The following is a 15,732-nucleotide window of genomic DNA, read 5'->3' on the forward strand; positions in this document are numbered from 1 at the left end:
GTTTCAAAAATACAGCATGGTGGTTAAGAGCGGGGGTTAGCAAACTACAACCCATGGGCCAAATCTGGCCCTCTGCTTGTTTTCATAAATGAAGTTGTATTGGCACCCAGCCACACCAATGCACGGATGTGTGGTCTATGGCTGCTTTCCCACCACCACAGTAGAGGTGAGCAGCTGAGACAAAATCATCTGGCCTGCAAACCTAGAAATCCTGGCTCTCTGGCCCTTTACAGACAAACGTTTGTGGACCCTTGGTTAACAGCTTGTACCCTGATTACAGACTCCCCAACTCTTTCACTGTGAGCTTTGTGCCCTTGGGCCTCGGTCATCTCATCTGTAAAATGGGATATTAGCACCTACCTTTAGTGGGGCTGTTAGGACGAATAAATGAGTTACCGTTCGTGAAATGCTTAGACCAGTTCCTGGCACATAGCTGGGCTAGATAAGGGCTGGCTAAATAAAAATCATAATTGCTCCGAAAGGGAGCTCGTTAAGTGGGCATTTGTGAGACAGATGGCCAGGGTGAGAGGTGCAGTTTATGGCTGTGGAATAGGCAAGGTCAGCTTTGTAAGGTGAACTTGGTAGGGCTAACTAATTCCCACGTAGACTGCCCTGACCTCCACCCCTTAGGCTCAGAGACTCAATGGGCTCAAAGCACTGGGCTGGATCTAAGGGACCCTCTGAAATGAGTCCTGGCCAAGGATCACTGCTTCACCCCTAGCCCCCAAATAGCTCTCAGCTATTTGTACTGATGGGCCCAGTCTAGAATCACAAAACGTACAAGGCGACAGAAAGTAGTTTAAGTGATGAAGAGCAGGGACTTAGAGTAGGAATTGGAGGACTTATTCTGTAAAGGGCCAGAGAGCTAATCATTTTGGCTTCAGGGACCACAGGATTCTGTTTTACCTCCTCAACTCTGCTGTGTGGCTCAAAGGCAGCCATAGACACTGTGGAAAAGGATGAGCCTGGCTGCGTTCCCATAACTAGTTTATTTACAAAAACAGACAGTGGGCTGGGTTTGGCCCAAGGGCGGTAGTCTGCTGACCCATGCTTTAAGGCATGGCATGAAAGAGCAGTGTTAGCATACTGGCTAGCTCTCCCTGGGACCAGGGCTCAATTCTTGCTGTAAATAAAAAATGGATGGCGTTAAAGTGAGTACTTCTTCTTATTGGCCGAATGGTAGATTAGATGGTTGCTTGGTGTATTTCCACTCCCTCCTCTCAACTCCACGTGAAGAAAATATACTTCCCTGCACCACTAGCCTTGGGCTTGGCCACGTGACTGGCTTTGGCCAATAAGAAGTTAGCAGACATGATGCAAGCAGCGCTTTGAAATGTGCTTGCAGAGTTGGGCTTGTGCTCTTGGGCTCCTTGAGAAGGACGTGGCCTGGGTAGCCCACATGTCCAAAGAGGATGAAGAAACCCGCAGAACAGACCTAGATCCAACCTCCAGCTGAAAGCAAGGCCCAGTGAAGATTAGCCTTGAGCAGCTAACCCACAGATGTGGGTGTCGGTGAGCAAGAGTAAATTATTGTTGGTTGAAGCCACTGAATTTTGGGGTGTTTGCTATGCAGCATTACTGTAGCAACAGCTGACTGACCAAGATTTTCTGCATATCATTATTCAAGGTGGACTCCGGTATGTGTCGATGCTCTGACAAAGTCAGATGTGCCTTTTTATAGTTGTAGGACAACATCCATCAACAGATGAATGGATAAAGAAGATGTGGTGTGTGTGTGTACACAGACACACACACACACACACACACACACACACACACACACACACACACACTCTGGAATACCACTCAGCCATAAAAAAGAATGAGATAATGCCATTTGCAGCAACACGGACAGACCTAGAGATGATCATACTAAGTGAAGTAAGTCAGACAAAGACGAATATCACATGATATCACTTATGTATGGAATCTAAAATACGATAGAAAAGAATTTATTGACAAAACAGAAACAGACTCACAGACGTAGAAAACAAACTTTCGGTTACCAAAGGGGAAAGGGGAGAGGGATAAATTAAAAGAGTTTGGGATTAGCAGACACAGACTACTGTGTGTCAGAGAGATGGGGGACAAGGTCCTGCTGTGTGGCGCAGGGAGCTACGTTCAATACCTTGTAATGATCTGGGACGGAGGAGAACGTGAAAGAAAGAATATATTTAGATAAGATTGCCTACCATGTGCTTCCGCTTATGACCACTTCCCAGTAATGCCGGCCACTGTCAATGAACACGTTTCCAGCTACGCCATAGCTGCCTTGGCTGGTGAAGCGTTCAGGCGTGTGGCTCTTTTTGGATGACGACTCATCACGTTCTACTGTCAAGTTATCGTGGGACACCTTTAGCTTGCGATGTGCAGATTTGGGGTCCAGTTTAAATGGTTGGCCTGGAAAGGGTTACAAAACAGAAAGCGCGAGATGAAAAGAACTGTTGATTTTAACAGGAGCGTGAACGTATTTTCAGAATCAGCTTTAAAAAGTACCGGAAAATGGTAACGAGCACGTCCCTGCCATCGTGGGCTCGCGGTCGGTCAGTTCTAAGATGCGGATGCAGGGGTGCTACGCTCACAATTCGACAACAGCTCGGGCGAGGATCCACCAGCACATGTGGTGTAAGCTATCCTGGGGGAATCCCAGCTGTACACCAGCGGCACAGGCACATACTGGCTGAACAGCATCCGGGAAGGGAGGAGAAAATGAAGGCTTCATTTTCAACCATTCCCATGTCCGGTCAGCTTAAAATGGGTTCATGCTCAACAGACTTCAGACTAGGAACCAAACAAGTCAGTCAAGACTGCAGGTTTTCACGTACAGAATAATCTACAGGCTTATATTACCTTGAGATTGTTCCAAATGAAAGCAGTCCTCTCACGAGCTTACAGTGACTATAAAGTTGTCTGTTTTTCAGCCCACAAGATCAGGCAAACAGCGTGATGGTGACACCTGGGTTTTGCCTCGTGAGCTCATTTGTATATATAAGAAGCTCCTCTCTCTTTCACATTTGTGTTTTGAAAATTGAACCGTTATAAAATCTTGGGAGAATCGCACCTGAACATCTTGTTGTTAACTGTTACTTCTCTGAGAATTCACCATTGGTGTGGAGGCCACCCTGTCATTCAACACGACGTCGGTACAAGGCACTTAAAAGGCAGGAAATGAGGTACAACGTGATGCAAACACCGTGATGTTCAAACTCCACAGCCGCTGGCAGCTGGGAGGCTGCTTCCGCGCAGTGCACGGGTCTCAGACAATCACAGGAAAAAGTCTGGTAAATCTGAGTGTGGCAATACACGATGGCTGAGAAACTGAGGCAGCGAGCCTGGAGCAGTGTGTGTGACATCGCATGCAGGCAGGCCAAAGGATTTCTAGTCGCTGCTTGGATACCGACATGACATCAGCACTTCTAAAATCCTTTCTTTTAGATCGGGGACCAGCATACTTTTTCTGCAAGAGGCCAGATAGATAGGAAATTTTTTCAGCTATGTTGGCCATGTGTTTTCTTCTGGGGCTATTAAACACTACTGTCCTCGCATGGAGACAGCCAGAGACACAGGTAAACAGTTGGGCGTGGCTCTGTGCCAGTAAAAGTTTATTTACCAGAACAGGCAGCTGAATCTGGCCCACGGGCTGTACTTTGCTGACCCATTTTAGATTTCTGTTCATATCAGAGAAAAGCTTAAAGGGGAGCTGAGAAAATCCTCAAGTGCCCGGCAGGCAGTGGGTATTCTCAAAGGCTGTAAGACCGGCTGGATTCCACGTGTAGTTTAAATTTTGCCTTGGCTTGATTAAAAAAGAAAACAAAAACAAAACTGTCCTCAGGAATGATCACACCAGCAACTATTAGGGATAAAGTATGAACTAAGACAAGAAGAGTCCGAAGGTAGTTTGGCTTAACAGGTGTGATAAACCGTAATGGAAAAGGACATGAATTATAGTTATGTATACATATATAACTGAACAGATATAACTGAATCACTTTGCTGTACAGCAGAAATTAACCCAACATTGTAAATCAACTATACTTCAATAAAATTGGGGGAAAAAAAGGTGGAAGATAGAACGTGCGTAAAAATCATTGGACCCTAATGGGCGGATTAGGAAGGCATTCCATAAAGGCGCGCACCCATCACTGACCATGAAGGCCGTGTTCTGCTTGCCCTTCTTCCAGTGAGGAAGACCAGAACGTTACAGCCACCGAACAGACTGGCCTTCTAACGGTGAACTACATCGTGTTTGCTTCAGCTCCCGGCTTCACCGACACACGCATGGAGCAGGGTCATGCCATCTGATGTCAGGCCCAACCCCCTGCCTTCTCGGAACAAATTCCACTTGCGCCTCGGATGTGTTTCTCAAGGAAACTATGACCTACTCTGTCTAGGTTCAAGGCTTTCGCTTTGATGAGGGCAAATGAGCGCAGGGAGCAAATTAATCACTGACTTGGCTAAACAATTCAATGCACTGTAGGACTTGTACACCTAAGAGTTTAACAAACTATAGCCCGCAGGCCAGATTCAGCCCACTGCCTGTGTCAATAAAGTTTTGATGAAGCACGGCCATGCCGTGCTTTTTGCACGACAGAGTTCAAGACCTGTGACCAAGACACCTGTGACCTGCACAGCCCCAAATAGTTACTATTTGGCACATTACAGAAAAAGTTTACCGACCTCTTGCACGTAAGTTAACAACATCCGGTCAATGATTGCATGTCTAGACGTAGAAGATGACATTACCTGTCTATATGAATTGAATACATTATGTTTGGTAAAACCGGTGAATTACAAACAAGATGTCTCTTAGATCTACTCTATGGAATTAACCTCAGTGTATGTATATATTCATTTTTTTTCTTAGTTACTCTCTGAGGACGTTTTCTTCCTTACCAGCAGAAACACAGAGAGGAGAAATTAGCTTATGTTTAAGAGTTCTGTATCGTAAACACGTATACCTGGGATAAAGTTGCTTGACTACTGAAATCAAGGATTTGGCTTAAATGAGGGTTCCTCTTAAAAAGTAGTTTCTGTTGGCTGGCAACCCAAGAACACGCTGCGATACTGACACACTCCAAGTGACTTTCTCTTGGGAGGTCTTATGCAAAGAAATACCATATTGTACAGCATAATATTTCTAGCTCAAAAAGATGTAAAGAAAGATGAGCATAAAATAAAACACAGGTGGGCAGAGAGGGGGGAGATGACAGTGTTACAAGATGCATGTACCGCCTGGCTCGCCCTGTGTTGTAGGGGCCATCCTGAGGATTGTGGGACGTTTCCCGTCATCCCTGGCCTCTAACCACTAGACACCAGTAACATCCAATCCCAGCTGTGACAACCAAAAATGACTCCAGACATGGCTCAGTGTCCCTCGGGGGACCAGAATCACCTCTGAGTGCGAACCACAGACCTGGACAGCTATCTGGAGTAAGAGAATTCCTGAAGAAAGAGTTAGTAATTTGCTGTTGCGCTATGGAAAAGAATACTATCTACCAGTTACAGCGCCCCGACTCTGTGTCAGGCTTGGAACCGAGAGGAATCTGATGCAAAACGCACGATCGCACACTGGCTCTTTGCTTGCTTTCTGAGGCTGTCAGCGATACCCGCGACCGAGAAAAGGAAAAGAAGGGGCGCTAGAGGCAGCTGAAAGGAGAGCAGGTGAGAGACGACAGCTCTGCTGAGCTGGTGGCACGTACTGTTTGTCTTCAACTTCCCAGGCTCGCTGCTGCGGCTGCCCGCCTGGTTGATGGCCTTGACAATGAAGATGTACTTGGTGCCGCTCTGCAGACCGTGGACGGTGTAGTGGTTCTGCTTGATGTTGGGCACGATCATCCAGCTATCGGCCGAGTTACACAGACCTGCAAAGCCAAGCAGACGTGATGGGTTCTTTGGTGCAAGCATGGGGTAGATCTGCATAATGTTAAGGTCGCAGGGTTTTCGGTTATTTGAACCGCAAGTGGAGAGCTCTGTCACTTCTTAGGGAGGCCACCAGTCATCTCAAGGGCTCCGTCTCCTGCCTATAACTAGGATGGCAACCTGTAGCTATCATTGTATGTTCCTGCTGTGTGCTCTAAGTGGAAAGACCGACTAAGGTGATTACACTGCAAATCCTGTTCAGTGCGACTAGGAGCAGCGAGGATCGTTCCGTCCAGGATCTTAAGCACCGTCTAGGTGCATGATGTGTTACTAGGTGCCGTGGGATGAAGAGCAAGCAGGTAACCACGGATCCCTCCCCCAGTTCTCACGATGATGACCGTTCAGTGTTTGATCTCATCCATTTTGAGACTCACAGGAGGTGAGGGAGAGAGCCGGGTCACGTATGAGAAACTGACTTCACTAACGTAGATGTACTAGGTTGCATTTCTTGCCTCTCCTTCTTCACCCTGCCCTGGATCCACGTCTAGGTGACTTTGCAGTTGCTCCTTCTAAAGACACGGGGTATATATTCTCTTACCTCGTAGCTTTGGATTTGGCCACGTGACCTGCTTTGGCCACTAGAAGGAGGCTGAAACGATAACGTGCCAGTGGCCAGAGGAGGCATTCCAAGGCCTTGAGGGTTTGCTGCCCCCTCGTGCCACTGCCACAGGGAGGACGTGCCGATAATCTGCTCCTCTCATCGACTGCCCAGCCGATTTGGGAGTGAGGCCAGCAGAGACTGGCCAGCACCAGGGCAACTTCTGACAGGGGACCAAAGAGAACGCTCATTGGGGTTGCTTGTGACCCAGCGCTCTCCTGGTCGTACTTCAGTGAGTCAGGACATGTGTCCCTAAGAGAACCCTGGAGTGGCAGCACCTGAGGGCAGCTCAGGGCCCAGGGTGGCTCTGAGAAAAGCATCAGTAGGGATTGGGACCAGCTGCATCCCTAGCATGGCTGGTTCCAAAGAGCAGGGCCGCTCCCCCGGCTGCATCCTGCAGGATGCGGTTGGAGGGGCAGGCTGCGGATGTAGGAGGTTTTGGAAGAACATGTAGGAAAGAGGAAGCCGTCTTGTTTTTCAGCTGGCTGATGCTGAAAACATTTCTTTGGTACTGGGCCCGACTCTCCTCTCCGCCCATCAATCTCCACGCTAATCGAACCTTTTCCCAGCCCCCTGGTGACCGGGCTGTCGTGGCGTTTCCGGACTCCGGTGAATTTCCTTCACCAATTCTCGGCAGAGGCCTTGGGCCCCTCCACTTCCTGAGGGGCGCTCAACTTGCCTCCCCTCCTTCCCTTTCAGGGGATTTGCAAGTCAAAGCGTTAGTTCTTTTGATCTTGAGGCAACTTACACCTTAACCATATGCCCAAGAAGCAGTCCCTTCATCTTTCTTTGGTCTTACCTCTCTGAGACTCTAATAAAACATTTCTGTAGAAAGAAACTCACAAACGCATATCCCTACTAACCCACAAATACCTGCACAGCATTTCAAGATGTTCGCGGCCCCATGACAGCTGTTTCTCAATCCTACTAAATACCGTCTCCGACTTTTCAGTCAACATTGTTCACGGTAGTCTCACGGTTGAGACGAACGTGAAAATATTTTGTTAATTGTGAAAATTCACCTCCTACCATTTGTATCTTGGGTGCACGGTATTTGCAGGTGCACTTCAGAGAGTCTTAAAATAAGCACACGTATATATAGTCATTTACATGAAAAATCCTGTGAATTTTCTCTCACCTCTTTTCACTTCCATCTGTAAACATTTAAACCAGGAGGACTGCAGGAGTTGACAGAGCCGCCATAAAGCAAGGAAATGATGTGAGACTCACAGAAGGGGTTGAGTGTGGTGCGCTTGTTTTCGGAGACATAACAGAGCAACTAAGGCACCATCCCCCCAGCCCCAATTTCCCCCTAATTCTCCGACCAGTTGTCACTTGTGTTAGACCCAGGTGAACATCCACAAACAGCTTTAGTAACATGGGACTCTCCCAATTACATATCTCTTTTGATGCTTTCTCACCTTCCCTTTTCCTTGAACACAGCAGTGACAAGCTCAACGCTTCCAGACAGTGCCGCAACCAAATTGTAGATTTTGATCCACCCAAAACTGGATCTCAGCTCTGGGCCCCAAGAAGCCTGTAACTCACTTTATTATTAGCATTTTTTTGGAATTTTATTTTATTTTTTTATACAGCAGGTTCTGAATAGTTATCTATTTCATACGTATTAGTGTATCCACGTCAATCCCAATCTCCCGATTCATTCCACCCCCCACCACCACCTCCCGCGCTTTCCCCCCTTGGTGTCCATACGTTGGTTCTCTACACCTCTGTCTCTATTTCTGCCCCGCAAACTGGTTCACCTGTATCATTTTTCTAGATGCCACACGTAAGCGTTAATATGTGATACTTGTTTTTCTCTTTCTGACTTGCTTCACTCGGTATGACAGTCTCTAGGTCCATCCACGTCTCTGCAAGTGACTCAGTTTTGTTCCTTTTTATGGCTGAGTAACATTCCACTGTACATACGTACCACAACTTCTTTATCCATTCATCTGTCGATGGGCATTTAGGTTGCTTCCGGGACCTGGCTATTGTAAATAGTGCTGCAGTGAACACTGGGGCGCATGTGTCTTTTCGAATTATGGTTTTCTCAGGGTATATGCCCAGTAGTGGGATTGCTGGATCATATGGTAATTCTATTTTTAGTTTTTTGAGGAACCTCTATACTGTTCTCCATAGTGGCTGTGTCAATTTACATTCCCACCAACAGTGCAAGAGGGTTCCCTTTTCTCCACACCCTCTCCAGCATTTGTTGTTTGTAGATTTTCTGATAAAGCCCATTCTAACTGGTGTGAGGTGATATCTCATTGGAGTTTTGATTTGCATTTCTTTAATAATTAGCGACGTTGAGCTGCTTTTCATGTGCCTCCTGGCCATCTGTGTGTCTTCTTTGGAGAATAAGGTCTATGTAGGTCTTCTGCCCGTTTTTTGATTGGGTTGTTTGTATTTTTTTTGACACGGAGCTGAATGAGCTGTTTATATATACTTTAGAGATTAATCCTTTGTCCGTTAATTCGTCTGCAAATATTTTCTCCCATTCTGAGGGTTGTCTTTTTGTCTTGTTTATAGTTTCCTTTGCTGTGCCAAAGTTTCAGTAGGTCCCATTTGTTTATTTTTTGTTTATTTTTGTTTTTTTTTTGTTTTTTTTGCGGTACGTGGGCCTCTCACTGTTGTGGCCTCTCCCGTTGCGGAGCACAGGCTCCGGATGCGCAGGCTCAGCTGCCGTGGCTCCCGGGCCCAGCCGCTCCGCGGCATGTGGGATCTTCCTGGAGCAGGGCACCAACCCGTGTCCCCTGCATCGACAGGCGGACTCTCAACCCCTGCGCCACCAGGGAAGCCCTTTATTTTTGTTTTTATTTCCATTTCTCTAGGAGGTGGGTCTAGAAGGATCTTGCTGTGATTTATGTCATAGAGTGTTCTGCCTATGCTTTCCTCTACGAGTTTCATAGTGTCTGGTCTTATATTTAGGTCTTACGTCCTTTTTGAGTTTGCTTTGTGTATGGTGTTAGGAAGTGTTCTACTTTCATTCTTTTACATGTAGCTCTCTAGTTTTCCCAGCACCACTTATTGAAGAGACTGTCTTTTCTCCATTGTATATTCTTGCCTCCTTTATCAAAGATAAGATGACCATATGTGTGTGGGTTTATCTCTGGGCTTTCCCTCCTGTTGCACTGATCTATATTTCTGTTTTTGTGGCAGTATCATACTGTCTTGATTACTAGAGCTCTGTAGTATAGTCCGAAGTCAGGGAGCCTGGTTGTTCGAGCTCCATTTTTTCCCCTCAAAATTGCTTTGGCTATTTGGGGTCTTTGGTGTCTCCATACAAATTTTAATATTTTTTGGTCCTAGTTCTGTAAAGTTAAAAAAAAAAAAAAAAAAATCCATTGGTAATTTGACAGGGATTTCGCTGAATCTGTAGATTGCTTTGAGAAGTATAGTCATTTTCACAATGTTGATTCTTCCAATCCAAGAGCAGATGGTGTATCTCTCCATCTGTTTGTGTCATCTTTGCTTTCTTTCATCAGTGTCCTATAGTTTTCTGAGTACAGGTCTTTTACCTCCTTTGGTAGGTTTCTTCCTAGGTTTGTAATTCTTTTCGTTGCAGGGGCGAATGGGATTGTTTCCTTAATTTCTCTTTCTGATCTTTCGTTGCTGGTGTATAGGAATGCCAGAGATTTCTGTGCATTAATTTTATATCCTGCAACTTTACCAAATTCATTCATTAGCTCTAGTAGTTTTCTGGTGGCGTCTTTAGGATTCTCTATGTATAGTATCATGTCACCTGCAAACAGTGACAGTTTTACTTCTTCTTTGCTGATTTGGATTCCTTTTATTTCTTTTTCTTCTCTGACTGCTATGGCTAAAACTTCCAAGACTATGTTGAATAAGAGTGGTGAGAGTGGACAGACTTGTCTTGTTCTCTTTGATTTCTTCAGTGATCTCTTGGTTACTTAGTAACGTAGTGTTTACCCTCCATGTGTCTGTGGTTTTTATGGTTTTTTTCCCTGTAATTTATTTCTAATCTCATAGTGCTGTGGTTGGAAAAGATGCTTGATATGACTTCAGTTTTCTTAAATTTGCCAAGGCTTGATTTGTAACCCAAGATATGATCTGTCCTGGAGAATGTTCCATGTGCACTTCAGCATAAAGTGTATTCTGCCACTTTTGGGTGAAATGTTCTAAAAATATCATCAATTAAATCTAGCTGGTCTATTGTGTCATTTAGAGCTTGTGTTTGCTTGTTAATTTTCTGTCTGGATGATCTTTCCATTGGTGTGAGGTGTTAAGGGTCCCCCACTATCACTATGTTACCGTCGATTTCTCTTTTATAGCTGTTAGCAGTCGCCTTACGTATTGAGGTGCTATGTTGGGTGCATATATATTTATAATTGTTACATCTTCTTGGGTTGATCCCTTGATCATTATGTAGTATCCTTTCTTGTCTCTTGTAACATTCTTTCTTTTAAAGTCTATTTTATCTGATATGAGCATGGCTACTCCAGCTTTCTTTTGATTTCCATTTGCATGGAGTATCTTTTTCCATCCCCTCACTTTCAGGCTGTATGTGTCCCTAGGTCTGAAGTGGGTCTCTTGTAGACAGCATATATAAATATGGGTCTTGTTTTCGTATCCATTCAGTGAGCCTTTGTCTTTTGGTTGGAGCATTTAATCCATTCACTTTTAAGGTAATTATTGATATGTATGTGTCTATTACCATTTTCTTAATTGTTATGGGTTTGGTTTTGTAGGTCCTTTTCTTCTGTTGTGTTTCCCACTTAGAGAAGTTCCTTTAGCATTTGTTGTAAAGCTGGTTTGGTGGTGCTGAATTCTCTTAGCTTTTGCTTGTCTGTAAAGCTTTTGATTTCTCCACTGAATCTGAATGAGATCCTTGCCGGGTAGAGTAATCGTGGTTGTAGGTTCTTCCCTTTCATCACTTTAAACATATCATGCCACTCCCTTCTGGCTTGCAGAGTTTCTGCTGAGAAATCAGCTGTTAACCTTATGGGAGTTCCCTTGTATGTTATTTGTCGTTTTTCCCTTGCTGCTTTCAGTAATTTTTCTTTGTCTTTAATTTTTGCCAGTTTGATTACTATGTGTCTCGGCGTGTTTCTCCTTGGGTTTATCCTGCCTGGGACTCTCTGCGCTTCCTGGACTTGGGGGGCTATTTCCTTTCCCATGTTAGGCAAGTTTTGTGACGCTAATCTCTTCACGTATTTCCCCTGGTCCCCTTCTCTCTCTCTACTCCTTCTGGGACCCCTCTAATGGGAATGTTGGTGCGTATAATGTTGCCCCAGAGGTCTCTTAGGCTGTCTTCGTTTCTTTTCATTCCTTTTTCTTTATTCTGTTCCGCAGCAGTGAATTCCACCGTTCTGTCTTCCAGGTCACTTATCCGTTCTTCTGCCTCAGTTATTCTGCTATTGATTCCTTCTAGTGTAGTTTTCATTTCAGTTATTGTATTGTTCATCTCTGTTTGTTTGTTCTTTAAGTAAGTCTTCTAGGTCTTTGTGAAACATCTCTTGCATCTTCACTACCTTTGCCTCCATTCTTTTTCTGGAAGGTTGCCTGTCTCCACTTCATTTGGTGGTTTTTCTGGGGTTTTATCTTGTTCCTTCATCTGGTACATAGCCCTCTGCCTTTTCATCTTGTCTATCTTTCTGTGAATGTGGTTTTTGTTCCACAGGCTGCAGGACTGTAGTTCTTCCTGCCTCTGCTGTCTGCCCTCTGGTGGATGAGGCTATCTGAGAGGCTTGTGCAAGCTTCCTGATGGGAGGGACTGGTGGTGGGTAGAGCTGGCTGTTGCTCTGGTGGGCAGAGCTCAGTAAAACTTTAATCTGCTTGTCTGCTGATGGGTGGGGCTGAGTTCACTCCCTGTTGGTTGTTTGGCCTGAGGTGACCCAGCACTGGAGGCCACAGGCTCTTTGGTGGGGCTAAGGGCGGACTCTGGGAGGCCTCACGCCAAGGAGCACTTCCCTGAACCTCTGCTGCCAGTGTCCTTGTCCCCACGGTGAGCCGCAGCCACCCCCCGCCTCTGCAGGAGACCCTCCAACACGAGCAGGTAGGTCCGGTTCAGTCTCCTGTGGGGTCGCTGCTCCCTCCCCCTGGGTCCGGATGTGCACACTACCTTGTGTGTGCCCTCCAGGAGTGGAGTCTCTGTTTCCCCCAGTCCTGCAATCAAATACAGCTAGGCTTCGAAGTCCGATTCTCTGGGAATTCCTCCTCCCATTGTCAGACCCCTAGGTTGGGAAACCTGACACGGGGCTCAGAAACTTCACTCCAGGGGGTGGACTTCCGTGGTATAACTGTTTTCCAGTCTGTGAGCCACCCACCCAGGGGTTATGGGATTTGATTTTATTGTGATTGCAGCCCTCCCACTGTCTCACTCTAGCTTCTACTTTGTCTTATGGATGTGGAGTGTCTTTTCCAGTGAGTTCCAGTGTCTGTCTTCCTGTTGATGACTGTCCAGCAGTTAGCTGTGATTCAGGTGCTCTCGCAAGAGGGAGTGAGCGCACGTCCTTCCACTCTGCCATCTTCTCACCAAATCCAAATGTCTTTAAAACGAGCTTGGCGTGTGTGTGTGGATGGAGTGGGTGGGATATAAATGTTGTCAAGCAAGTCTTAACCCCAAACTTAATTTTTTCCCAATTTCTGTTTTCCCCCTTGCTTTGTCCACTATTCTTTTTCCATCCCTTAATGATCCCTCAGAATTATTTCACAACTTCCCAGCTACTTTCAACCTCAGTGCACGTCACACCTGTTCCCCTTTCCCCAGCACAGGCTGGGCCTGTGCTTTGGGGAGCTACAGTGGGCCAGGTGGTTTTCCCACCCTTCTCCTCTTTGTCCCACTCTAAGCACTCGAAAACGAGACGAGGGGCCTTGTGTGTCTCTGGGACATCTTTGTCTTCTCCCACTTGTAAGCTGTAGATTCTCCGCTCACTGCAGCGAGCTGCTTCTTTGACTCGGGGTTTCTCTGCTACCTCATGCCAACTTTAGGATCCCCTCTGGCGTTGACCGTCTCTGTGCAGTGTGGTGTGCTCACTCCCGTGCTGAATCCTCTCATCTCCAGCCTCATTAAAAGCATGCTTTTTCTTACCCTCCTCGTCACTGACCTCGCCCAAGCGAAGCCTCTTCTTAACTGCCTGGCTGTCCAGCGGTTAAGACTCCGTGCTTCTACCGCAGGGGGCGCGGGTTCGATCCCTGGTCAGGGAACTTCTACTCCCAGTAATGCCTCCCTGGGCGGATCCTGAGCAAACCCAGGTCCCGTCAGCACGGACGTAGCCCCACGTTCTCCTGAAGCCCAAATCCCAGCGAGTACTCTGGAGACTGAACTCCTGTTGCACGGGAGCTGGCCCTTCTAGTCCCAAAGCGGAAGCCCTGGCAGCGCGTGTAAGTCACTTGAGATATTTAATAAGAGCATTACACTAGTCATAAAGCAACAGACACAGAAAACAAACTTACGGTCACCAAAGGCGAAGGGACAAATTAGGAGTCTGGGATGAACGTATATGCACACTATTCTATATGAAACAGATACTCAACAAGCTCTTACTGCACAGCACGAGGAGGAGCTCTACTCAGTATTCTGTGATAACCTATAAGGGAAAAGAATCTGAAAAAGAATGAATATATACATATATGTAAACCGCATCACTTTGCTGTACACCTGAAACTAACACGACACTGTAGATCAACTACACTCCGATAAAAAATTACTTAAAAAACAGAACAAAACGATGAGCTGTTCCACTGCCTAGGACAATCCACTCGTATTCCTAGACCTTTGTCAACAGCAGTCCGGCACAAATGCAAACAGTAACGGCATGATCAAATGAGAATCCTGTCGATGTCACTGTGTTTACACTCTTCCTGTTTCAAAGAGAGCGAATGTAAAAATGTTTCAATAAACTTTACATCACTGTACAACCCCAAAGCTGGGTTTACTGCGGTGGCGGAATGCTTTCAGCAACATCATAGAGCAGATGTCTGAAATCGCTGCAAACTCCAACTTGGCTTTTACAATCCGAAGCCTTAACCCCACAGAGACAGATTTAATTATGTTTCAGAAAACTTTTCCAAACCAAAAGAGGGACGCTGGCCGTCCTGATTAGTTTGTGAACAGGTCACTAATTATTTTACTTGAACAAAATGTTTATGGAGCAGTAAAATTTGATTGGGACAATCTGCTTTGATGAGTGCTACCTCTAACTATTTCCGGCTTACCTTTATATTGTTGTCATGGCCAAGGTCATAACCGAGAGGTTGCTTACAAACGCCAGGAAAGCAACATCGACCGTGCTCTTTCGGGGGTGCGGTTGGTGGGATGCCTCGGCGTACACCATTATTGCATTGCTAGTGTTGGTCTAGTGCCAGCACCACTTAACTTCTTGCATATGGTGCCGAGCGTCACTTTACGAAACAAACATCCATGTAACTGTCCTGACTGAAATCTCTACTTTTCTGTCAATTCGTTTCCAGTCATCTTGGAGGGGGTGCCAACATTCACCTTCTCCGATTCAGCTCGAAGCATTCAAACAACAGTGCAACTTGGCAGATGATCAGTTCATAATACAATAACTAACTGAGTTCTGTGATTTTGTACTTTTTCTCTCTCATTCACAAGGGGTCAGAAGCATCTCCCTGCATAATGCCGCTCCTCACAAGATCCGAATTACGTCTGGGACTTCAGAGCAACTGCCTGTCATCTTACAGTAAAACGTTATGTATAAAACATAACGGACGCCCTTCAGAGAGGCTGCACACCAGCTTCCCACACCCTTTGTTTCTTTGAACAGATTGGACGTAAGTGAACGTTCTTTTCCTTCTTCTCAATCCACGTAGTATATGTTTCATAACTTTCATGAATGTTTTCGAAATGACTAAAACAAATTAAATACAGATAATTACTTTGCCATGAAGGCTTGAAGACACGGATCTTTTGACTTTTGCCAAGAATAAAAATAATAGGCTGCTAGGAGAAGGCTCCAACTGACGATTTGCAATGATGCCTTAAAAGTAGTTCTGGAAAAAACTGTAAAATTGAATACATAGCTATTTCTCATAAGCAGTTCGTTAACATCTGTAGTCGTAAGCCTGTTCATTACAGTGAAAAGTAAAAAATTAACTGCCATTAAGAGTGTATGAGTTTGATTAGAGAGAGTCTTTTTACAAGATTGAAAAGCTCCATAGATAGTATCGAATTCTCCTTCACTAAAGTCACTTGAGGGCAATTAACTAGAATTTATTATGACAAGTGC

At 45.6% G+C, this 15,732-nt stretch overlaps 1 protein-coding gene across 1 annotated transcript in view; it reads right to left on the reverse strand.

Annotated features, from left to right (window-relative positions):
• MID1 (midline 1) overlaps positions 1-15,732 on the reverse strand; it is a 180,928-nt gene that overhangs the window by 9,148 nt on the left and 156,048 nt on the right. Inside the window, 2 exon segments of the mRNA XM_032620096.1 lie at positions 2,193-2,400; positions 5,700-5,861. Of these exon segments, the coding sequence (XP_032475987.1) occupies positions 2,193-2,400; positions 5,700-5,861 (370 nt within the window).

This window comes from Phocoena sinus, chromosome X (genome assembly GCF_008692025.1).
Source record: "Phocoena sinus isolate mPhoSin1 chromosome X, mPhoSin1.pri, whole genome shotgun sequence".
Classification (NCBI taxonomy): domain Eukaryota; kingdom Metazoa; phylum Chordata; class Mammalia; order Artiodactyla; family Phocoenidae; genus Phocoena; species Phocoena sinus.